Source organism: Antechinus flavipes, chromosome 4, assembly GCF_016432865.1.
Source record: "Antechinus flavipes isolate AdamAnt ecotype Samford, QLD, Australia chromosome 4, AdamAnt_v2, whole genome shotgun sequence".
Lineage (NCBI taxonomy): Eukaryota > Metazoa > Chordata > Mammalia > Dasyuromorphia > Dasyuridae > Antechinus > Antechinus flavipes.
Genome location: NC_067401.1, coordinates 382,234,811 through 382,260,493, shown reverse-complemented (window position 1 = coordinate 382,260,493; position 25,683 = coordinate 382,234,811). Strand labels below are relative to the sequence as shown.

The window sequence follows — 25,683 nt, the reverse complement described above, 5'->3', positions numbered from 1 at the left end:
TGCGGTGGGCCGTGAGTTGCTTTGGGGCCATGTTTCTTATACTTCTGATTTAGTTCAACCCCCCTTTATTTTATAGATGAGGTCCTGAAAAGGGAGGAAATATTATAAATCACAAAGCCAGGGTTTAAATTCAGGCTCTTTAAGCCTAACTCTAATACTTTCACTCCACAGGGATCATAAAAGTTTAAAGCTATAAAAGATCTTGGGCTAATTTAGTCTAATTCTCTTATTTTACAGATAAGGAAACTGAGTCCCAGAGAGGTAGAATGATTTTTCCCAGTTCACATAAGTAGGAAACAGCAGGGCCAGGCCTTTGCATACAAATCTGCTTCCTCTGAAACTAGTTTCACATAGTCCTTTTTTCCCCTTGGCCATTAGTCCAGGTTCCCAACCCCAACCCCAATTTCCAATGGAGGTCCTCACCACAATCAACTCTGTGGGGATGGGGACTCGGATCTTGTGCATGTAGCGGACATTGAGCTCTTTCACCAGCACCAGAAAGACAGCACTGATCAGGGCAAAGACAAGCGAGGCAATATTTGTATGGGGCAGGTTTTTGCAGATGTCGATGAAGGTCTAGAGGGAGAGTAGGGACATCAGAGTTGAATAATCAGGAAGAAGAGCTCATTGCCTTCACAGGCTACCTTCCTTTCCCTTCTATATGTCCACTTCTGGGCACCGGTGTCGGGGGGGCTGAGGTCACAATAATGCTTGAAAAAGGCCCAAGTGAAACAAAATTCATCTTCTCGTACCCACCTCCCTCCTCAACCCAGATTTGAGAAATCATCAGAAGAGGAGAGCAATTCTTTTTCTCTGTCCCTGAGTGGAACAAGAGCAAACAGATTTTAAGGTATAGCTAAAGGGAACAAGATTAGATTTAAGGAAGAACTCCTCTGACTAGCACTCAAACGAGAAACCAAGGAAGGAAACAGGAATTAAAAATATAGGTACTGGAGGGGCCTTAGAGGCCATCCACTCCAAACTTCCCACTGAGTATAAGACTCTGCTAGCACAGCAATTCCTGATAGATGATCAACCAGTTCAGGTGCTTTCAAGGATATTGTTGCATTCAGTAATCGTAGATTTTAGCAAAGTGCCTTATGTAGTGTGGGATTTAATGAATGAATTCATGAAATGAACTCATCACTTTTTTAAAATAGCAAATTTGAAAGAGCAGGAAATAGTCTCAAGTAACTTCCCCAGCCCTCTGGGTTGGCTTCCATACTCACCAAAACAATGGCTCCTGGGCCGGTGTAGGAGGGGATGGTCAGCCCGAAAATGTACTTGAGCACAGAGATCAGGATCTGCAGCCCAGCAGCAGTCATGAAGCCTCTGATGAAGGACTCAGACAGGTAGATGGCTACAAAGCCAAATTGTACAAATCCTAAGCCCATCTGGGCAAAGGTGAAGGAGAGAGAAATGGAGTTGCCTACTTGGGACCATGTCCAGAGCTGTTGCCACAGCCCTACCACCAAGGACAACAGTAGAATGTTGTATCTTTGAGTGATTAGTGATCTCTTACTGTATAGATCCAATATCCCCAACTAAACTGTAAGTTCCTTGAGGACAGGGACTATTTTGTATTTATTATGGTTTCTAACATAGTGCCTTGCACTGGAGTAGGACGGACTGGGATGAGGCATTTTGTACATCCTAAGTAAGGTTTAAGATTTCACCTGCTCCCCATCCCTATCCCCATGCCCATATAAATCATTGTTTGTAAGAAGCTTTGGGCCTTTCCTGTATTTTCTTTTTGCTGAGGCAATTGGGATTAAGTGACTTGCCCAGGATCACACAGTAAGTGTTAAGTATCCCAGGCTGGATTTTAATTCAGTCCCTCTGACTCAGGACTGGTGCTCTATCCACCACACCATCCAGCTGCATCCCTGTATTCCTGTTCTAGGAGGCAGTAGAGGTTAGCTGAAAGCATGTTTAGTTTGGACCTAGAATACTTGGGTTTGAATGTGGTTCTGCTGTCACCTTTGGGCAGGTCACTCTTCCTATTCAGCCTTGTTTTCCCTCTCTGATAAATGGAGTAGGTGGTCTAGATAATGTCCAAAATGACTTTCAGCTCTAAACTCCCTGAACTCTTAGATTTCTCCTAGTTCTAAAATCCTAAGCACATATTTATGAGAAGTGGGACTTTCTACAATAAAAATATATATTTAGGGGAAAAAAGTCATATAAAAAGTGTTATTCTTGGCTCAAGTACACTGGTGGTGTAGATGCTGTAGATGATAGGAGCTTAGAGAGCAGTGGGAGTAGAAGAGGGATATTTCTTAGCAGCCTTTAAGAATTAGAAAGGATTTCAGAGAGACTTTTAATATCTTGGGAGAAGAGGTTATCAGACACTGAAATTCCAGTGACAGGTTGAGATTTAGGGATCTTTTCGAGAGATCTCTGGACAACCCCTTAAAGAGAATGTTATAGAGGAAAATGATATAGAGAGCACGTTGGATTAAACAATCTTTAATGTTCTTTGACATAGAATTCTAAGCCTCTAATCTCAGAAGTTACTCTCATCTAACAGGGTATGAGCGAGCTGATTTCTCAAGTCTTCTTCCAGTTCTGCGGGAGAAAGCAAATTGCTATATCTGCTTTAATAGGTTAGACATTGCCCTTTCTGCCCTCCATCTATAGGAATTGGTTTTGTGCAGAAGGAGGGAAGAAATAGTTTATAGAAAGCTTCACAATTCTTGGATTGAAAAGGCAACTTATTCTACCATCCATAAGAGCTGAAAACCCTTGAGATTTGTCTCCTTGGGCCCTTACTTCCCATACCCTGAAGGAGCAGGGTCTTGATGGTACTCTTCTGCCCTTGCCACTTACCTGAATGATAGATGTTAAGCAAGCCAGTGTTGCTGATATATGGAGTCTCTCTGCCTCCATGGCTGCTATATCCACGTGACTTGTGTTGGTGACATTGTTAAAGACCTGGAATTTTGACTCTGGAGCCAGTTGCAGACAGATGTTACCCACCAGGACACTGATAACAGCAAAGGTACCTGTGGTGCCCCACCCACCCCAGCAAAATACAGAAGTTTGGATCAATACCCACTACAACCACCACTGGTCCCAGGGATATCTCCCCAACCCTCAGGGGGCCAAAGGAACAGTAATTCTACTGGAAAAGGCAGTCTTGGGTAAAGCTTCTGCTCCCAGTAATTCCATATTATTCTCCCCCTCTACCTCACCATGAGTTAGTTTATTCTTTATTATGAAGAAACAAAATTTCTTCATATTTGTACAAGATACTTCCAGATATACTATAACACATTAGCCTTGGAACAGCCTCATGAAAATGACAAAACCATTGTAATCTTCATTTTATAGAAAATAAGAATCAGTGAAAAGCCTTGGGATCATGCAGTGAATCAATGAGACCTAGCTCGAAGAGACTTCAGAGGTCATTTAGTCTCAACTCAACCCAAAGCATTGGATTCTACTTGAATATTCTTCTGGCCCCATCCCTTCACCAGTAGAGTATTCATTTTTCATTCATTTTTCATGAGTAAGGAAAGTTAGCCAATTCCACTTTCGGATTGCTCTTAATTGCCAGGAATTTCCCCTACATCTCTCTTATTATAGCTTCCACCCATTGTTCCCAGTTCTGTCCTCTAGGACCAAACAGAAAGTATAAACTCCCCTCAGAGAATCAGAGAAGCATAGATAATTGGGGCCAGAAGGAACTTCAGAGACCATCTCATTTCCCTTAAGCTTAATTAAGATCCTAAGAATATCTCTTTGGGACTCAGATTCCCAATTTTTTGGAGCAGTCCTCAAATGACAAAGGGTGCAGTCTCTTTAACATCTTAGTGAGTTTCTCCCTTCTGGATGACTTGGATAAAGCATCCCTTTTTAGATCCTTGTACTTACCAACAAGGAGGATGGGGAGGGGGAATTGGAGGTCAGGAGGCTTTTTACCTGGTACCATCTGATGCACGCCACCCAAGAAGAAATAGGTCAGGAGAGGGAAGAAGGATGAGTAGAGGCCATTGACTGCAGGAAGGTTGGCCAACAGTGCAAAAGCCATGCCTGAAGAAGTTATGAGATCATTAGTTTAAAGGAGTTGCCTCATTCCATTTCCTTATATATTCCTACATTTCCCTGTTTGTCCAAGGGCTTGAATATTCCTACAGTTGAGGATGCTGAGATCCAGAGAGGGGAACAATAGCCTCACAAGGAATCAGTGGAAGATCTAGGATTTGAAGGCTGGCTCTAAGGCTAGACTTCGACAGGCTGCACCATAATTTTTGACAATGAATAAGTCTCATAGCCTAATCTTTAGAAAGCATGTCACCCAAGGGAATATACCATGAAGGAAGCAACCCCAACCCTGAGGGGAATCCTAGCCAATGCTCCCCAGTTTGAGCCTCTGGAGTCTAGGGAAAACACACCTTAAGGTTCAAGATTATAGGTTTTTCAAATTTTGTTTTGTTTTAGACAGGGATATGAAACATCATATCTAGCCTAAGGGGAATCTCTCACCTTGTGGGACCTGGATGGATCCCCCACTCAATCCTCCAAGCAGATCAGGCACGATGTAGTCCTTGATCTTGTATTTGGGGAGCCATGAGAGGACAGGGAAAAGCCCAAATATCACAGTTTTGATCTTGGCAGAGGAACATCTGGAAGGAAAGTGAGGAACATGTCACAGGAGGAATCACTAGGGATCATCCATCAGGAACAGCATCAAGGATTAGACAGCCTGGACTAGAAGGTCTAGCATACTACAATCCATGCTCATCTATAGACACTGATTATGTAAATAATTGATTTATGGTGGACAGAAGGTAACTTCTTTAACGTAGACCAACATTCCTATATTGGGTTTAAAACTTCAAGTTTTGTTGTAATTTGGTCTATATTTCTTTTTTAAATTTATTAAAGCTTTTTATTTACAAAATATATGCATGGGTAATTTTTCAACATTGACTTTTGCAAAGCCTTCTGTTCCAAATAATCCCTTCTTTCCCCCACCCTCTCCCTAGATGGCAGGTAGTCTAATACATTTTAAATAGGTTAAAATATGTGTTAAATCCAATATATGTATACATATCCATACAATTATCTTGTTGCACAAGAAAAATTGGATCAAAAAGAAAGAAAAAGCTGAGAAAGAAAACAAAATGCAAGCAAACGCCAATAGACAGAGAATGCTATGTTGTGGTCCACACTCAGCTCCCATGGTCCTCTCCCTGGGTGTAGATGGCTCTCTTCATCACTGAAAAATTGGAATTGCTGATCTATATTTCTAGTCAGGATTGTATTTGAACCATCCTGAAGCTAGTCACCAGCTCATTCTTTAGATATCAACATTGGAGGAAACTCCACTGCCTTCTCAGTGTTATGTCCTTGCTGACTGAATCTTTAAGATGGGAAAAAACTTGGACACACACACACACACACACACACACACACACACACACACACACACAGACACCTGGGTCCTTTCCCTAGTTAAAACAACTTACATTTGGTAGGGGGTGGGTGGAGGAACATTTCATTGGTCAATACAGGGTGGGGAGAGTTGATCCTTTCCCTGTTTGTCCAAGGCCTTGAAGCCTTTTCATAGGAACTCCCTTGGCCAGGGAACAAGGACTTGAGAATGGAGGCTGTCAGAAGGTGGATTGATGAGTGGGGGTGGAGGTATGTGCATCTGGGGGGTAATAATTTGCTTTCCATGGTCCAGTTCAATGCAATCAAGTATTTGGGGATGGAATCAGGGCTCATTCTGGTGACTCATCCACCTTCTTTGAGCAGCCCTTCTTTCTTTACCGTCACCGACTCTGACTCTTTGGTGTTGCTTAACAACAGTTTTCCTGATATTAGGTCTCCTGGATGTCACCCAAAACCTAAACCAACACAGCAAATGCTTTGTATCTTGCTAAGTCTGGGAAATTTATTACTAAATCTGGGAAATTTCTTAAAGCCCCAAAAACTGGCAGGAATTGGCTTTTATAATTTAGTTTTCCCATCTAGTAATCAATCAGATAATTGACAGGCATTGATTCATAGGAGCTTAGACTTTTGGTCTTAGAGATCATTTAATTCAAATTTACAGATGAAGAAATCAAGGTCGGAGAGTTTAAGTCCACACAACTAACAAGCACATATTAGAAGAGGGATTTGGTTCCAAGTTTTCCTGACTCCAAGACTGAAACTCTTTTCAGCACACAATAATATATCTCTATTAAATGGTTACTATGTACTATGTGCCAAGCATTGTGCCAGGTGTTAGGGATACAAAGAGACACAATGAAACCCTTCCTGCTTTAGAGACAGAAAGTATGTACATTTTTAAAACGTATACAGAATAAACATAAGGTAGTCTAGGGAGAGAAGGTGCAGTCCCAGCAAATTAGAGAGATTGGGAAAAACTTTTTATCAAAGTGTACTTCTGAAGAAAAGAAGGGATTCTCTGAGATAGAGTGGAGGAAAGACTATATTCTAAGTTTGCAGGGAGATGGGAGAATTGTGTATGAGGGACAAAAGCCCAGTTTGGTTGGACCATAGATCATGATAAGGAGATTAATAAATAATGGAAAGGTAGTTTTGGGCCATGTTTCAAAGGGTTTGAAAAGTCAAATATATCAGTTTAAATTTTAAGTAGCCATTGAAGTGTGTTGAATAGAGGAATGACATAATCAGACTCATTTTGATAGCAATGTGGAAAATGGATTAGGGGAAGAGACTTGAGGAAGGGAGAAAAGTAATCCAGACAAGCAGTAATGAAGGACTGAATTGTGATGGTGGCTATATGATTAGAGAGGAGAAAATGATTACAAGGTGTGCTATGGAGGGTGAGATTTGAAAATGGATTTGATTTGTGAGGGAGAGTAAAAACTTAAAGATAATGCCAAAGTTATAAGCCTTGGAGATGGAAGGATGGTGATACCCTTGACAGAAGTAGGGAAGTAGGGAAGACCAGTGTTATTGATGTGAATTCTGAAACTCTCTCCTTGTCAGTAAATGCTAAAAACGATCCTCCCGGGAGCTTAGTTTCCTAGATTGTCTTATTATCATAGTTAAGGCTACTATGATTTGCCCAGACTGCTTTGACTATTTATATATATATATATATATATATATATATAATATATATATATATATATATATATATATATATATATATATTTTTTTTTTTTTTTTGCTATAGCAATTGGGGTTAAATGACTTGCCCAGGGTCACACAGCTAGGAAGTATTAAGTGTCTGAGGTCAGATTTTAACTCGGGTCCTCCTGCTCCAACTGTGCCAACTAGATGCCCTAATTATAATCTTTTAAGATACCTATAATGGGAACTTCCTAGACCGTTTTGTTAAGCCTTGATGGGAACCAGGTTTTCCCAGAATATCTTTAAGGCAGTCTCAATATCAACACACATCTTTTATCTCTCCAATTCTTCCTTGGTATTTCCTCTCCTCCCTGAGAAACTCCTGAGGTTATATTTCCCCAATAAAAGATGTCCTCATATTGAAGATCTCTGTTAAGTCCTTTTCAGGATTAAACCCACTATGAAGTACTCTTTCTCTCCTCAGAGCAATCTTCTCTTTAATGACATTTTCCTTCTTCCTATAGCTAACTCTGATTAATCTGCTAAATTCCTCTATGTATTTAGAATGCCAGTCAATGGTGTACTCCCAGCTCATAGCATATTCCTTTAATGGCTTCTTCCAAACCCCTTTCCTTGCTAACTCTATTTCCTTGCTCTTCCAAATCTATTTCTGTTTACCATATCTGGTGCCTATTTTACTTCTTCAGTTTGTCTGTAACCTCTTGTCTTAAATAAAGGCACCTTTTGGTAAAGAGAAATCCTTGTGAATTCATCACATATGCCCTGTGCCTTGTATTTTGAACTAGGAATTGCTACTTGGATCCCATCAGTATCATTGATCAACAAAAAAAGTCCTGCTTGGATCTCCTACTTCTCCTGAAGCAGAAAGGCCCACTGACTTCTACTTTCTGTGCTAAAACAAAGAAGCAGGTCAAATAATGCAGAACAACCCTTGAAGCTTCTCTGGAAACTCAGTCCAGATATGGTGTCAATAGTCTAGTGTCAAGTATCAGAAGACATTAACTTCTCCTGGGAAGAACTAGAGGCACCAGTAGCTGGCAGATTTTTAATAACTGGTTCTCCCCCCCCCCCAAAAGGACATATTTAAAAGTTGAATCTGCATCATTGATATTTTTCTATCACTTTTTAAGCCTAGATGATTTACAAAACAATAAATCAAGCCCTGATTTGTAATGTTTGCTGATTTCTGATCTGTAAATATTCACAGTGAAAATTTGACAATCTGGAGATCATACTGCTGGCCAAAGCTATACTCCCAGGGCTGGTAAATGGCTACCCTTATTTGCAAGTCTGTTTTAATATAGACAAATCACAAAAAGAGCTAGAAACAGATGTTAACTATTGAAGCTAGAAAATATCTAGATACTACTGGGTATTGACAAAGTGATAAAAGAAGGTAGTGGTCAGAGGGGAGGTACAGGGAGTGATCTCTAAAGTCCGTTTACTGCATCCATGTGGAAAATTGTGAGAAGTGGAATTGAGTTCATCAGCCCACTTTACTTTAATCCTCCACACTTTTTCCCACCTTTCAGAACAATAGCCTCTTTTTATCCCTTCTGCCCAAGTCCAGAACAGCATAGGGCATATATTTCCTATTTTCTTTGGATCCATTAGCTGGCGGTGCTCATCAGGTCAAAGAAACTCTGAACTAGGGGCCACGCACAGCGCTGGCATCAGAACCTAGAACCACAGTGGCTGAGCCTCCCTTGAAGCACGGGGTTGGGCCAGGGATTTCAGGCAGAGATTCAAGTGGATGATCCTCCCAGCCTGAACCAGTTCCACCTGCATCACTGCCCCAGTCATTGCCAGTGACCTCAATCCAAGAAAATGAATCAGCTGTTCTGTAGCTCTAGGGGGAGGGGAGAGTAGAGCCAGCCAACCCATGACAGGTTTTGAGGACTGCCCACAATCTGGGTGAGGAGAGGACAGGGACTTGGGTCCTTAGAATACTTCCAAGGTGAGACTCCTGGGGCTGCTTATATGAGGTTGTTTCATCCAGTTTGTTGCCTCCAGGAATCTCTTTTGCTTATTGACAGCCACAAGTTAGAGAAAGAAAGGATGGGGCTGGGGCAACCAGGAGAACAAAGCAGATGGGGAGCAGTAAGATCCCTGCTTCTGCACAATTTGCCCAACCTTCCTTACCTAACAGGTAAGAGGAGGGGAGTATGCGTTTGGGAGCTCAGTGGGTGAAGGTTTCCCTGGACTAGAGGAAGTTGTAGGATCGAGGTGGGGTCCCCCCTTATTGCTTCTGCAAACCCCAAGTCAAGGTATTTCTGATAGCATCCCCCAAAGGAGTAATAGAGAAGAGCTTAGAGAGCTAAGGTGGAATGAGAACCCCATAAGGAGAGTTGGGAGATGTTGGAATTCTTCCTCTTCTTCCTCTAGGCAGCTCTCTGAGATTTTCACCCAATAACTAGTGAGGGGACAACCCTCCACATGACCAGAGTTTGGCATCTTACCTGAAAGTATCACGAAGCTTTTTGCCCACTGGGTAAGTCCGGTCCTTCTTCTCAAATTCCTCATCAAAAAGGGTGAGGGAATATGCAGCTCGGTCTATCACGTATCGAGGTCTGGGCTGGTTCATGTCTGGGACTTCTATGGGTCCTGGTGGAGACAGAGGAGGTGACAGTGAGCGGGCATCTCTCCTCAGTGCCAGCTGAGGCCTTCTCCCGCCTCTTGCTTTTTAGCTGCAGATTTGTTCCTTAGCTTTCCCCCACCCCTTGAACTTGGGACTACCTCCCATCCAGGAAGGTGCCTCCCTCTTCTCTTTCAAGTCCTTCCATAGGACTCACTTCTTTGGCTCGACCTTCCCTCCCAGTGACTGATGAAGGAAACACGGGCCCTGGGAGATAGCTGGCACCCCACACTTATGAAATCATAGCATTCAGTAAGGACCAGAGAAGAAGGGTGGGAGCCAGGGCAGAGCTGAGTTCAAGTTCCCCCTCAATCTCTGATTTCCAGCTGTCCTTCCCTCCTTACTAACTCCCAAGTCACTGCCTCTCAGTATATTGTTTCCCTTCTCGTTTATGAGAGAAGTCAATAAGTGGAGAAGAAATTGTGCAAATAAACTACCTGGAGGCAGTTTCTAATATAGCTTCCAACATGACCTCAGGAGGACCCTACCAGCCTAAGGTGTCAGAGCGAGATGTCAGATCTAGGCGTCTAGGACTCCACTAACAGGTTTTCCTGGGACAATAGCTTGTTTGGGGAAATCTGGATGGGGCATGCCATCAGTTCTCACTCCTACAGTTTCCTGAGCCTAACCCTTTCCCCTCCCTTCTATACCATCTCTTTATCACCTTGGCCTTTTGACACTCCGTGGCTACATGCTAGACGAAGTGCCTTTTGGGGGGGAATAGGGAGCAGTGAGCTCCCCCTCTCTTGGCTGATTAGGGAGAGACCAGATGGCTATGGGGGTGGTAGTGGGGGTGATTGACACTCGAACAGATGGGGGAAGGGAAGGGCAAGGTGTGGGTTAATGCTATGAGGAAACCATGAGGGGACAAGTTGGGTGTTGGGGAGGGGGAGTGAAGAGGTTGGGAGTAGGTGTGACTAGTTTGGAAAATCATTTGATTTGGGTCTGAAACTGAGGAGCTACTTAGAAGGCGGGTTGCCTCTCCTTCTTTGGCTAAGAGCCACTTGTCCATTTACCCATGGTGAAAATTGAAGTAATGCCAGGTGCTTTACCTGTTTTTTTTTTTTTTTTTTTTTTTGTTGTTGTTGTTATTCATGACCAGTTTTCAGATAGGCAGTGGTGATGGTTGTCAGATTTGAATAAGTTAGTTGAAGGCACATGGTTAGCACAAGCCTGGAAGTCCAAAAATCTGAGCTCTAGCTCTAGCTGTGGTTGCTAATTCACAATATGACTCCAGCCAGGACATTTTACTTTTCTGGGATTCAGTTTCCTTGTATTTATGCTAAAGGGGTTGAATTAGATTAATGTTTCCTAGTTGCCGATCTAGGTCATATTTTTTAAACTAGTCTTCAAATTTATTAACTGTCAAACATCCCTACTTTAAAATATCTCATAGACTTGGAGGAGGGGTGAGAAAGTAAACCCATCCCTCTCTTCTTGCCTCAGCCTCCCTTCTTTTTGTCAAATTGACAAAATTTGATTGATTAAAGCTTCAAAAGATGAAAGCACCAGATGATGATGGAGAATTAATTATTTTATTAGGCCATGATACAATTTGGATTGTAAAACTCAAAGGTTTTATTTTATTTTCTACCATAGTCTAACTAATCAAAGTGGTTATTTGCTACCAACGTTTCTGGGGGGAAAGGAGAAGCAAGAGGATGACAACCCAGATCATACCATTAATAACAGCTAACTTTCATAGGCTGTATGTGTGTGTGTGTGTGTGTATGAGAGAGAGAGAGAGAGAGAGAGAGAGAGAGAGAGAGAGAGAGAGAGACAGACAGACAGACAGACAGACACAGACAGAAAGAAAGACAGAAATACACAAGAGAGGGGGGGAAGAGGGGAGGACATGAGGGAGGGAGAAAAAGAGAAGGGGGAGAGGGATGGAGGGAGGGAGAGAGAAGGGGGCAGAGAGAAGGGGAGAGAGAAAGAGAAAGAATTGGGATAAGTCACTTGTCAGAGTCACACAGCTACTAATGTCTGAGGCCACATTTGAACTCAGGCTCTCCTGATTTTAGGATCAATGCTCTGTCCATTGTACCATCTAGTTGTCCCCTGTTCACATTCATAGAAAGCAGTGAGTAGCACAATGGATAGAGCACTGGACTTGAAGTCATGATGACTTGAATCCTCACGTGTGCTGTGTGATCCTGGGCAAGTCATTTAACCCTGTTTACCTCAGTTTCCTCATCTGTAAAATAAATTGGAGAGGAAATGGCCAACTACTTTAGTATACTTGCCAAGAAAATCCTTAATAGGATTAAAAAGATTTGGACATAATTGAAACATCAATGACATTTTCATAAAGCTCTTTAAGGTTTGCAAGGTGCATTACAAATATTTCATTTTATCCTCACAAAACCCTTGGGAGATAGGCTCTGTTATTATTCCCATTTTACAGATGACGAAACCAAGGCTCGCAGAATTTAAGTGACTGGCCTAGGGTCTAACAGTTAATAAGAATTTGAGGTGTTTTCCTGACCCAAAGTCTAATACTCTGTCCACTAAACCACTCAGGATCATAGATTTAGGATCATAGACCTCAGAGGGCATTATAGTCCAACTCCCCCTCTTTATGGAGGAGGAAACTGAGGCTTAGAAAAGGGACTTTTTTTTGGCCCATAGCCACATAAAGCTGGCTACTCTCCTTGGCTTCAGCCTTCCATCTAGGTAAGGGTAAGGGGAAATTAAAGTGAGAGGGGGAAAATGGAAATGGACATATGTCATATGTGTCCATTCACTTGAAAGAAAGGAGGGGAGTGGTTGGGTGACTTCACAGGCTTAGTCTTTCAAGGGCTGGTTGAGTGATGGATAGTGGTGACTTGACAAGCTATTAGGAGTTGTTTGAAATCCTCCTGAGAAAACATGGGGGTAGTTTCCCCACCCAGCTTCTTCTTTTTACCCTCTCAGATCTTAGCACGTACTGATTTTTTTTTAAGATCCCAGAGTAATGGTATGGTTTACAAGAAATAAGGCTGGTTTCTCTGAGAACCCACAGTAACTAACTGGTCTTTAAACTCATTTCTATGGAAAGTCTAACCAATTCCTCTCAAGGTGATAGGTCCAAAGGGGCTCACTGACATTGAACTGAAAATGGCTTAACTGTGAGAAATAATATTAAGGATTGGACTTGGAGTCAGGAAGGCTTTGACTTAAATTCTGACTCTGACGCCTGGTTTGTGATTGGAAAAATCCCTTGACCTTGCTGTGTGTGTTTCCTGTAAAATGGAGGCAGAGGCAGTTGTTCCTGAAGCCCCTATCTCCCAGGGCTGCTATGAAGTTCATATAAGATAGGATATCTTTGCTAACTTTAAAGTGCTATATAAACATTAAGAGGAGTTTGGGGTTACCTGCTAAGCTAGGTGACCTTGCTTTAGTGACGTGCAATAGGTTGCAGTGTTTTGGGAGAAACTTTCCTAGTCTTTATTGAAAAACAAGAAAACTGTTAACTGTTTTTTTTTTTTTGCTTGCAATAAAAACTAGCTTTTATTTAAAAACTAGATGTTCTAGTCATTGTTAAAATTAAACTCATCTTCTTCCCCAATCAGACTCCTCCTCCAGACTTCCTATTTATTTTAATGACAACAGCATCATCTTCTCTGTCACTCAGCCTCGAAACCTCAGAGTCATCATTGACCCCACCCTGTCCTCACCCCCACATCCAAACAGTCAACAAGATCTGTCAATAATTCCTTTGTAATACCTTTCATGCATCTGTCCCTTTCTTTCCATTCCTACTAGCACCTTCCTTCAGGTCTTCGTCACCTCTCACCTAGATTACTGTCATCATCTCCTAACTGACCTCTCTGCTTCCAGTCTCTCTGGGTTCAATTCATTGTTGGCAGATCGATCATAAAATATCACTTTGTACGTATAACTCACCCCCTCGAAATATTTTCATACCTTTCTTGTTGCCTATAGGATCAAATCTGGACTCTTTAATTTGGCAAAATCCTCCATCGTCTAGTCCCAATTTACCTCCTCAAACTTATTTGTTCCCTAGCTGGAGCTTTTCATTCTAATTATACTTAATTCTGTCCCCAAATAGCTTATAAACATACTCCTTCTTCTGAACTCATGGAGTTGTCATTTTCTTTTTCCTCTCTGCCTCTTTAGAACTTGCCCTTCAAAAACTTGCCTTCAAAATCCAACTCAGATTTGTCTTCTTTAAACCGTCTTCTGACCTCCCCAGACCATAGTAATCTCCTTTCTTCTGGGATGACATAGAGTCCTTTCTGCCTGTTATCATTCACTTGGTTCTTACCTTCTGTTATGTTGTATTGTTATTTTTTTATCTGTGTGTATCTCATCTCCCTAACTAAACTTTAAGTTCCTTAAAAGTAGAGGTCATATTATATTTTATCTTGAGAGGGAGCAAGATACAGTAGATAAAGTACTAGACTTTTTATCACGAAGATCTGAGTTTAAGTTTTTATTTGATGTGTGATCCAGGGAGAGTAATTTTTCTCATCTGTAAAATAGGAGATGGGACTAGATGACCCTCGTGGATCTTTCCAATTTTAAAACCATTATCATTTGATTCCTCAGTGGCTTTTACCTTGCCTGCACATAGAATCATAAGATTTATATCAAAATGAAATCTAAAAGCTATATCCAAACCTTTCATTTTACTGATGGATGGTCTCTTGCCATCTCTGAACCTCAGTTTCTCCATCTGTAAATTCTGTTCCTTGAATCATGTTGGTATAAGGAGAAGGGCATTTTTTACACAATCTAATTTGCAATGGGAAGTGAAGGAATATGATGTGGAGATAGTATGGCAAAGTGGAAAACAAGGTAAAGAGTAGCAGAGCTAGGATTCTAATTTAGGTCTTCTGGTTTTAAATCTAGGACTCTTTCCCCAATACCATTCTGCCTCCCTAAGAAGATGCTTAATAAGTACTTGTTGATTGAGCAATTAGTTGGGTTTTTTTTGGCTATTTTCCCCACAGGTAAACAGCTTAGTTTCAGTCCTGAGGCAAGATGGTAATAGAGGAATGAGCACTAGACTTTCCACTTGTGTGTGCTTAAGAAAGTCACTTCTAGGTCTCAGTTTCCTCATGTGAAATAGTGGAGCTGGATTAGATGGTCTCTAAAGTTCCTTCCAGGCCCAAAGTCTATGACTTCAGTCCTTTTCACTTATAAAATGGGGACAATGATAGTTGTATTTCTTAGTTCACTGGGGTTGACCGAAGGAAATTGTCTTGTCAGATAAATTTTAACTATCCATATTGTTGCTATTAGCTCAGTTCACTGAATCAGATGAAGCTTTGCTCCATTCCCTAGCCATTAGGCTTCTCAGCATCATATTCCAATCTTGGCTGTTGCTGCTTTTTGGCTTTAGCCTTCTCTGATTACCACTCTGACTCCTGGGTAGGTTTTAGGGATGTGAAAAGAAGGATAGTGAAGGCTGGGAGAGTCTTAATGAAAAAACCTTCATGAGAGAATGACTCACTCAAGTTGTGGTGTATGATTTTGATGGAATCCTACTGTGCTAAAAGAAATGATGAGCAGGATGATTTCAGAAAATCTGGGAAGACATATAAACTGATACACTAAGAGAAGTGAGCAGAACTAGGAGAAGATTGTAGACAACAGCGATATGATCACTGTGATGTGAATCACAGTTACTCTGATCAATATAATAATCTAAGATAATTCCAAGGGATCCATGATGAAAAATGTTATTTACTCCAGAGAGGTGAACTGATGAACTCTGAATACAGATTAAAATATAATTTTTTTTCATTTTTTTGATAGCATGGCTAATATAGAAATGTTTTGCATAAATGATATTATATTGCTTGCCTTCTCAATGGATGAGGGTGGGGCAGGAGGAAGAGAGAGAATTAAGAATTCAAGTTTTTAAAAATGTTAAAAATAAACAAGTTTATTTTTTTTTAAAGAATGATTCATTATTGAATTCTCCTTCTGTGGGGCCTCCTTGAGGACAGATGGAATGACACAGGGAAAGAATAAGCCCAAAGAATAATAGCAAATAGATTTTTATAGCTTTGTGGGGACTGGAAAATGTGCTTCCATCCTTTGCCACATGCCCAAATTTTGCTCCTTGATTCAGGTTGGTATAGGGAGGAAGGATCTCTGCCTTTTTACACAATCCGATTTGCAATAAGTAAAGATGATGTAGGAAGTGATGTAGAAGTGAAGGAAGATTATGTAGAAATCGTGTGGTAAAATGGAAAGCATGCTTGATGTATAATCACAAGATTTGGGTTCGAATCTTAGCTTTGGTCTAATCCATGTGAACCTGAGTGAAACATTTAATATCTAGCAGCAGTTGGTGACATAGCGTATAGATTACTGGACCTGGAATCAGAAGACCTGAGTTCAACTTAGACGCTGGATAAATCATTTAATTTCTGCCTCAGTTTCCTCAAATGTAAAACCGAGCACTTTTCTCTCAACTGTTGTGAAGATCAAGTGAGATAATATTCTAAAACATTTAACACAGTACCTAGTACAAGGGGGTGCTTAAAAGATACTCATTTCCTTCCTTTCTTTCTCGCTCCCTCTTTGGCTTTCACTTTCTTGTTTGTAAAGAGGTTGTATTCTGAAGTTTATAAGGTTCTTTCCCACTTTAGCTCTATAATGCTATGATCCTGCCTGTTGGCAAAATAGAGGTTCAGTACTGCCTTCATAGGAAGGCACATTGTGGGCACTTAATGAATGTTTTTGATTGACTGAAGGCATTTCTATGGTTCATAGGAACTATGTGATACTTTTATCCCTTGTAAGAATTAGACTTCCTGGATTTGGCTTCTGGGGCCGGGAGTCCTGGGGGAGCTCGGGCATATTTTCTGTCCTCATTTCTCCAATCGGGGCTCTTTGGACTCATGACTGACAAAAGTTCCAAACTCCCAACTCTGGGACTTACCCCAAGAATTGAGTGGAGAAGGAGCCTGTCATACTTCCTAATTACAAGTGTAGTGTTTGAAATGGGGTGGAGCTTGGGAAGGAAGGCCATTTCAGACCATGATAGGAAGGAAAGCATTGCCTCTTGGGGAATGTGGATCTTAGAAAGGGTCTTCTTGGGGTGGGTACAGGGTTGCTGTGTGGGCCTCGGGTCCCTGAAAAGTCAAGCTGTGGGTGGGGAATCTTGGGAGGGAGAAAAGGTAGAGAGGTAGAGAGCTGTAGGGAACGTGAGGACTCAATCCTTAGTTAAACAAACATGCAGCCTGGAAGGCTGATGTCAGGATCTCTGAAAAAAAAAAGTCAAGTGCTCTATTACAATTGGTGTGTATCAGTGAGACCTGCCTCAGATCAAACAGTCTCAGGTCCCTTTGAGGTCCCTCAGCACCTAGGAATGAATAGCAGGTGCCATGTGACACCACCAGGAACAAAGGGGAGATCCCCTCACCCACCCGTGGCCTAGAGAATGAAACTAAGTCTCCCCCAGGATTGTGGGAGCTACGGAACAAAGAAGGTGGGGGAGAATTTCAGCTGGGAAACTGGGGGGGGGAGGAAGGACTCAAGAACTTGTGGCAATGGTTAGGGAAATAGGGGATTCTGGGGACAGGAGTCCCCCATGCTCTCACCCCCTTCATTCATAAGAAGAGGACATCAGAATGGTGTTGCAAAACTTGGTTAAAAAAAAGGGGCCTGGGATTGGGACAAAGTTATTCCAGATTCCTTATGATACCAGATAGAGGACTGGTATAGAGCAAAAAGGAAATGGGAAAATGGCTATTATTGAATGAAGAGAGGCTGTGGAATCTACTCTTCTCACGAAACACCTCTTCTCACTTCCATTCCCACCCATCCCCCATCCTCTATCTTTTTGAAGTTCCAGATTTCTCACTCGGACTTCTGATTTCCTCATGATCAAACTAGAGCATTCATAGAACTATCAATTTAGAACAATTTTTGCAGGTAAGGAAACTGAGACCCAGGGAGATTGGGAAACCAAAATCATTATGGAGAAGTAACCGTTGATAGGAAGCCAATTTTAGAATCAAGAAGCCTGACATTAATAAGTTTTTGACAATGATCAAGTCATTTAACCTCTATAAGGCACAGTTTAGTAAGAGAAAGGGACTAGAAATGAGGCAAGACTATAGTTGGATCATGGGCAACTCTCTAAAATTATAGATAAGTGGCTCATCCGTATCAGTGGAGAGATTTAACAGTAAAAATTCTTTAAACTCATAAATCACATCTGGTCTTAAAAAAAAAAAAGAGTTGTTTTTATTGGAGAAGAAAGCCTTGACTTTTTGTTTATGCTTTGGAGATTTTAGTGGTCTGTGAAATCTCATTAGAAGCTTTGGACAGCCATGGGCTTGTCTGGTTTGCCCTGGGGGACAATAGGACTCCCAGGTTCTCTTTCTGGCTCTGTCTCTGACTTGTTGTGTGACCTTGGATAAACTACCCAATCTCTCTCCCCTCCCCTCCTTCCACCTTAAGTGTAACTTGGAAAGGGCTGTCCACTTCCCTTTATTTTATCCAAGTCTCTCCCCCAGTTTTCCAGGACAGTGAAGAAAGAATGTGATTTACTGAGGAGATAGGTACAAAGCAATCAGGCAGAATGGGGGATGAGCGGGGCACTCTAGTGGAGTGTGTAGAATTAGTTATGGAGGAGAGGTCTCAGACGACTATGGAATCTGGGCCTCCCCATCCATCATCTGGTCAGGCGGATTTCTCTTTATCAGTCTTTAACTCTTATCACTAGTACTTTCCTCTGACAATCACTATCCTAAGAGTAAAAGTCATTTAAAAGTTTCACCTTGGTCCTGGCTACTGGAGCACTCCTCTATAGTCTGAGGGATCTGGGAGATCCAGTTAATCAGGGGTAGAATGGAACAGGGGACACGGAAGGAGAGAGGTTGATTTGAGATAAAGTTTTCAGGAAGAGTGAGATGTTGAAGATAACTGGTTATCCATGGTATTTTACTAATGATTTCTCCTGCTTCTTTTGACTCCTCACAGCTTTCTGTCTTTTGTCATTTTTGAATGTTAAGAAATTGCTCCTTTACACCTATAGAATTCCAAGAGTTATTATTTCTTTCCCATCTTTCTCTCATCCCTACCCCATCCCAACTTCTCCAACCTGAGATTAAAGGAAATGCTGTTAGAATTTTCTTTTCCAGAAGACTTTCTCTTAAAATTAAATTAAAATTGTTTCCATGAGCAGACGTCTATTTTTTTCTTCTTTCTATTCCCCTTCCCACTGGAATGAAAAGACTGAAAAACCCCTTGCAATAAATTTCAATAGTCAAGGAGAGCACATTTCTTCACTGAACTCATCCAAAAATATTTCTGCAACTTGTTCCCTGAAGAATTTTGTGAACAAGGATATCAACTGCCTTTGATGATTTAAAGGTGCTCTACCTGGAGTAAGGATATGGACAACCTGAGAATTAGTCTCCAGTTCAAGAAAACTAAAGCAGAGGGCCAAAGGACTTTTCCTGGGTTATGGACATGATGTTGGAGATCTTTCTCTCAAAAAGAGGGGATTGTAGTCCTGATTTGGCCATCCTCCTGGCCATCCCATTAGGGTATTAGTATAGTTTGGGGATAGATTTGCCGAACAGGGCCCCGTGCTGTAGCAAAGCAAGTGTCCAAGGAGGGAAGAAACCTTACTTATTTGGATAAGCCATTCTTCTAAGGTTTGGCTCTAGCTAACTTCGGGCTGTTAACCTCTGACCTCAAAGGTCTTACCTCTCTAGCTTCTAATCAATGGATCACTGAGGGCAGCCAAAAGTAACCGAAACAATAGTTACTCTGCCACTCTCTGTTCAAAGATCTATAAGAAATAGTATCTGCAGTACAGCTACCTCATTTAGCAATTTATGAATAAATTCAGGAGATAGAAAATGACTCGATCAATATTATGTAGCTGGTCTGAAGAACTGGGATGTGAAGCCAAGTCTCTTCATGTCTTTTAGTTCTGTCCTTTTTCTTCTCCATCTATTCTCTATTACACAATCTTTACTGGTCCTTGGAAGCCTCAAGTCATTGTCCTTTATGAAGATCCTGCCTTGCTGAGGCTCCCAATTGGAATTCAAAATCTTTGACGTCTCCTGACTATGTGGGCTACAAATTGATATTTTGCCCCTCCCCGCAAGGGTTTCTCTTTTTAATGGGAGAATTGTGCTTCCTTGCCTGTTCTAACTTCTCAGAAATCATCTGCATAAATTAGAATCCATCTGCTTGTGTGAGAAAGGTTTTAGGGATGGAGAAATGATTGGAGAGGAAAATGCTGGGATAATTTGGTCTGGTTAGAGGTTCATAATAATAATAATAGCTACATTTATAATAAATCACATGGCAAATACCTCATTTTATTCCTCACAATAGCCCTGAGAGCTAGCTGCTGTTATCACTCCAATTTTACAAAGGAGGAAACTGAAGCAGACAGTTTAGGTGACTTAGGTAGTGTGTGAGTACCTGTGGCTAGATTTGAACTTGGATCTCTCTCATTCCTAGTCTAATATTCCCAAGAAAAAAGGGAGAGATGGAGTCTGGGCTACAGAGGCCGAGATCTCTGAGAAATCTACCCAATAGTTTTTCCCCTCTTTCTTTTCCCTTCTCTCCAAGAAGCTTTTAGAAAGTAAGTAGGTAGCTCTCCTTTCTCTTTATGGGATAAAGTTCCTGACACACTTGTGCCCTAAGCATTATCTTCTTTCCCACTCAGAACCACAGGTTCATATCATATCAGGACTGGAAAGAAATCATAGAAGTCTATAGTCTATTCTCCTGAAGTATGGTATGGTGGAAAGATCACTGGAACTTGGAACATTGAACAGGAGAGTCATAAGATCTGAGATTGTTTCCTGGCTCTGTCCTTCGCTATCTGTGTGACCTTGTTCTGTCTGATCCTCAGTTCCTTTTTCTGAAAAAATGGAAGAGTTGGACTGAATGACCTCTAAAATCCTTTCCAGCTCTCTATACATTGATAATCCTATGGTTTTACAGAGAAATAAACTGGGAAAGGAAACTTCTCCTTTCAGAAGGGAAATGCCTTGTTCAATATCACTAAGTAAGTGGTGGTAGAGCTAAACCCTGGCTGCGCCTCAGATGTTCTTTCCATTATCCTTTCTATCACTCAATCCAGTAATCAATAAGCACTTATTAACCACCTACTATCTACCAGACGCTATCTTCATTCATAGAAGGTTCATTCCTATCCCCTTTACCCAAACAGCTATAATCCAGCATAAATAGAAATAACACCAGCCAGAGGTGCAGAAAGAGGGTCCGAAACCCACAGCAATGAAAGAGATTGCTGACCTGTGCTGAGTGACCCTAGTGCTGATTATACTGGAGAGCACTGCCAGAGAAGGGCACGGCTCCCCCCTCCCCTCCCAACAAGAATGGCGGGAGGGGAGAGGGAAGCTGGCTCTGGGACAATGACTACAAACCACTGCTATCCTTCCCACCTGAGCTCAAGTTGGCACATTTGCCAGTCCATGCCCAGTCTTTCTCAGTCCCCCTGCCCTCCCAGTGTATTCCGTCCCCCTCCTGTCCCCAGTGCCCTTTGTACTGGCCCTTGGAGATTCTCCCCCCCTCCATTAAAGAGGGGTGGGCTGGGATGGGGACTGCTTACCAGGAGAGAGCAGAATGGGGCAGGGCTCCAGGCAGCAGAGAGGTGTTCCAGGAGGTGTGTGAAAGGGCTCTGCTCAAATATTCCAGAGAGGCGATTTATAAATAACCTCGCCCCCGGTCTGGAGGGCCAACCTCAGTACCTGATTGGCTCTTAGGGGAAGTGATTATGAACAGTACACCACAGCTCAGCCCCAGGAGATAGGAAAATGAGATAAGCAGAGAAGGTCCCAAGTGAACAACCCTGTTGTTGTTTCACCTGGGGAGAAGGCCTGTTTGATGGGAGTCTGGCACTTCCTAAATCCACCCCAGACAATAGGTCACATTCAACTGGGGGGCCCGCCCCGGAGGCTCCCCCAAGGCGGTAGGCCTAAGAGAGGGAGGGTGACTGAGGCAAGTTTCTTGGAGAGCCCCCCTCCTGCCCTGGGGCCGGGGTCACCAGGCCAGAAGGGCCTCTTGGACAATGGAGCCCATTGAGGCCCGTGGCTGTACGTGTGTGTAAGGGAGGGGATCCCTCCGCTACTCTGCTTTGAAGATGGGGGAGCCAAGAGGAAGAGAGTTTGCTCTGGGTTTCCCAGTATCAAGAAGAAAAGGGGAAAAATCTCTAGGAGGCCCCAAGAGAGCCCTGGGGAGGCTTTGGAGGTAAGGTAAGAATGCTGGGCTGGAAAAGGGTGAAGATGTGGGTTCCAGGTCCATTTTGTTTCTAACTTTAAACTCTAGTCTCTTAAACTATCTGGTCCTTAATTTTTCCTTTGATACAATGGATATTTGTACTTGATTTTCCTAGAAAATTTCAAATGAAAGATGAAATTATAGTGAGAAAATTGGGATTGGGATGTAAGGATTTAAAGAAACACAAATGATTATTCTTGAGAAAAGCTGATCTTCTAACCTGATGCTTCCAGATTCTGCTGTCCCTGTAAGGGAACTAGGCGTTAATGCCCTTCTGAGTCCCAATATTAGAGGAATGTATTCTTCCCTTGAAATATTTTCCTTACTATAGCTAGAGTTAGTTGCTTATTATTTCTTACCTTAGAGAATTGTGAGGACAGCTTTGTGTAACCTTAATATGCTATAAAGAACTACAGATTTTTTTTAGATCAATCCCTCCTTTTATAGATACAAAAACTGAGTCTTAGAGAGATTAATTGGTTGCTCAGAATGACATATTTTGTAAGAGATTAAGGTAAGATTTGAATTCAGATCTTTCTGATTTTCCATTCAGCATTCTATCCATTACACCCCAAGCTGTGAATTATCATTTATTAATATTAGTTCTTAATCTGGGGCTTTAGAAGATTAGGGGAAGGCAGTGAGGGGAGGAAGAGAGAGAATAGGTGATACTGTCCCTGCTTCTAGGGTGGAGGATGCACAATTGGATACTCAGACCCAAGCAATGTTCCTAGTCAGCAGGTGAAATACTGCTTCTGTTCCACCTTGTTCTTACAAGTAGACTGCAATTGATGGAAAAAGTAACCTCACCCCACTGCCTGATTACTAGCGAGGGGGTCTAGGGTGAAGTTTGAAGAGAGACGTAGATAGAGAACAGATACTGGGCAGATTCCAGCACAGAGTTTGCTTCTGATAAAACTATGGTAGGAGTCTAAATTCAGGTAATGGGAGTGGGAGAAGAGAAGAGCCAAAGAGGGAGAAAAAATTCACTAGAAATAGATGTGGAATAAAGATACCTCAGGCTTAACCTGGCATTATCTTTTTCTTCTTGACAGGAATATAAGACTGATCCATCAAGAAGATGCCAAAAGATGTCGAATATCTGTTTTCAGCAAGATATTTGACAGATTCTCTGATCCAACTTATTTATTCTCTAGCACATCCTCCACATATCTGTCAAAGTGAAATTCTTAAAGCATGGGTACCATGGCACTACCAGCTAAATAAACTCCAGTGCATCTAGGATCAAGTCAAAATCTTTTATTTGGCCTTTAAAACACTTCAAAGCCTACCTTTTCCAGGTTCATTCCTGGAAATTACTTCCTTTTTGTACTCTCCTTTCCAGCCAAATAGATCACCTTGCTGCCTCTGGTGTATAATTTTTCATGAGCCACTCAGTTCCTTTGCACAGACTATCTCCCATGCCTAGAAGACGTCTTTTTCTTCCTTCTGCCTTTTAGAATATCTTCAAAACCCAGTTTAAGTGCCATTTTTCTTATCTTATATTCCAGCTATTTGTACTTTGTCCCCTAAAATCACTCTGTCTTTTACTTATCTGTGAGCCTGTTGTGTCCTTCCAGTAGAATATAAACTCCCTAAGGGTAAATCACTTTGTTATTTTTGTTCTCAGAGACAAGCTGAGTTATTGAACCATATTAAATGCTTGATAAAATTTGCTTGTTGATTGATGCTATCTTTGTAAATAAAACGGAGATCAGATGGGTATTAAATTGATTGAATGATACAACCTTAAAAGCAGGGATATGGAAAGAGGTACTTGGTGTGAGAAGGGCTCTGTCCTTGGTCCTATTCAATTTAATGGTTTTAATATACATTAAGTGTTGTGTCTTTGACACTGGGGCAACTAGGTGGTACAGTGGAAAAAGCTCCAGGCCTGGAGTCAGGTAGACTCATTTTCCTATGTTCAAAACTGGTTTCAGACACTTACTAGCTATGTAATTTTGGGCAAGTGGTGGTAGTGAGGATGAAGATGATGATAGTTGGCAATGATGATAGCTGGCAATTAAATAATGCTTTTTTTAGACCAGACCTGTGATTCCATTGATGGAAAGAATACCTAGTGAGGGAAGTTCCTCCTCTAATGCAGAGTAGCGCCTGTTCTGTAACCGATACTCTTAAAGTTTATGTGGGTCTCTAGAGTTTAAATGATCAATTCAAGTTCACACAGTCAGTATATTTTTAATACCAAATATTATCCTACTTCTCCCTGACTCTTAGATCACTTTTTAAGCCACTATACAATGCTACCTCTCATTTTAAAGCTTGCAAAATTTTACATACATTCTCTCATTTGATCTGCCCAACAAACCTGTAAAGGTCAGAACTGATATCACTACTGATATCATTCTTTCCATTTTACAGGTGATGAAACTGAGTCTTAAGTCAACTAATGGTTACCCAGCAAATAAATGTCAGAATCAGGACTTTCTGGGCTTTTTCTCTCAATTAATATTGAAAAATGGAGGATAAATCAATTCCTTCATCCTGTCTCTACTGAGTACCCACCATGCATGAGGAAATATGTTAATTTGAAAGGGATACAAAGAAAAATTAGAAAGTCCTTACCCTCAAAAATGAATAGCACAGTGAATAGAGCATTAGGCTTGAAGCAGGAAGATTCATCTTTCCAAGTTCAAATATGGCCTCAGACACTTACCAGCTTATGATTCTGGGCAGATCTCTCCACCAGGTTTGCCTCTGTTTTCTTATGTGGAAAAAGAGCAAAGAAGAAAATAGCAAACCACTCCAGGATCTTTGCCAAAAAATCATCAGCATTTTTCTGTTATTAACAAAACCCAGTAGCGAGTGCAAAGAGAAATTCCATTTTAAATAACTATAAATAATATAAAATATTTGGCAGTCTACCTGCCATGGCAAAGTCAGGCAATATATGAACACAATTACAAAACACTTTCCATACACATAAAGTCAGATCTAATCAAATGGAAAAATAGCAAGTGCTCTATGGTAGGCCGAGCTAATATAATAAGAATGTCAATACTACCTAAATTAATCTACTTATTCAGTGCCATGCCAATCAAATTCTCAAATTATTTTACAGAGCTAGAAAAAAATAACATATCTCTGCCAAGAAAACCTCACATGGGATCACGAAGACTCAAATATGATTAAAATGAATGAATACCACCACCATCCTCAAAGAACTTACAGTTCAATAAAGGGGATAAGATATAACCATAGAATAAAAAAGATTAATTAAAAGTTAAAGGATGACAAGTTATAAGAAAGATTCAAACATGTTTAACAACATTGGATTATTTGCTGTCTAAGGGAGGGAGTGGGATGGAGGGAAAATTTTTGGAAAAGAAGGTTTTGCAAGAGTGAATATTGAAAACTATGCATATATTTTGAAAATAAAGAGCTACAAAAATAAAAATAATAATAATAAAAAAGAAAGGTGCAAAATACTAGAAGTGAATGTAGTAGTTTGGAATCAGAGGACTGATGTGCATATCTCACCTCTGATGCTTACTGTCTGTACAACTTTGACCAGATAAATCAATTAACTTCCTTTTTATCTGAAAGACAAGGGAATTGGACTAGATGGTTCTGAGCTCCCTACCAGGTTCAAATCTATGACCCTTTGATCCTAATATGAGGTATGGAATTCATCATAACCAGGGAGCCTAACCCATGGTTTCTATAACATAGCTCTCTCCCCCTTTTCTTTTTTTCATTCTCTTCCTCTTTCT

At 41.2% G+C, this 25,683-nt stretch overlaps 1 protein-coding gene and 1 long non-coding RNA gene across 3 annotated transcripts in view; one reads left to right on the top strand and one right to left on the bottom strand.

Moving 5' to 3' along the window:
• The window catches only part of SLC26A9 (solute carrier family 26 member 9), a 41,029-nt gene extending 19,695 nt beyond the window's left edge, over nt 1-21,334 (bottom strand). The window contains exons 1-7 of the mRNA XM_051998514.1: nt 21,282-21,334; nt 9,537-9,681; nt 4,489-4,628; nt 3,925-4,035; nt 2,830-3,005; nt 1,230-1,394; nt 424-576 (exon numbers count right to left, since the gene is read on the bottom strand). Coding sequence (XP_051854474.1) covers nt 424-576; nt 1,230-1,394; nt 2,830-3,005; nt 3,925-4,035; nt 4,489-4,628; nt 9,537-9,661 — 870 coding nt within the window. The 5' untranslated portion in view covers nt 9,662-9,681; nt 21,282-21,334. The remainder of the gene's footprint in view (nt 1-423; nt 577-1,229; nt 1,395-2,829; nt 3,006-3,924; nt 4,036-4,488; nt 4,629-9,536; nt 9,682-21,281) is intronic.
• A 156-nt stretch (nt 21,335-21,490) lies between these two features.
• On the top strand, nt 21,491-23,621 carry LOC127562641 (uncharacterized). 2 transcript variants are annotated; one of them, XR_007953740.1, is made up of 2 exons: nt 21,491-21,919; nt 23,005-23,621. It is a non-coding gene; the product is annotated as an uncharacterized LOC127562641 (long non-coding RNA). The 2 variants fall into 2 exon arrangements; XR_007953741.1 differs by having other exon boundaries at nt 21,491-21,924.
• The last annotated feature ends 2,062 nt before the right edge of the window (nt 23,622-25,683 follow it).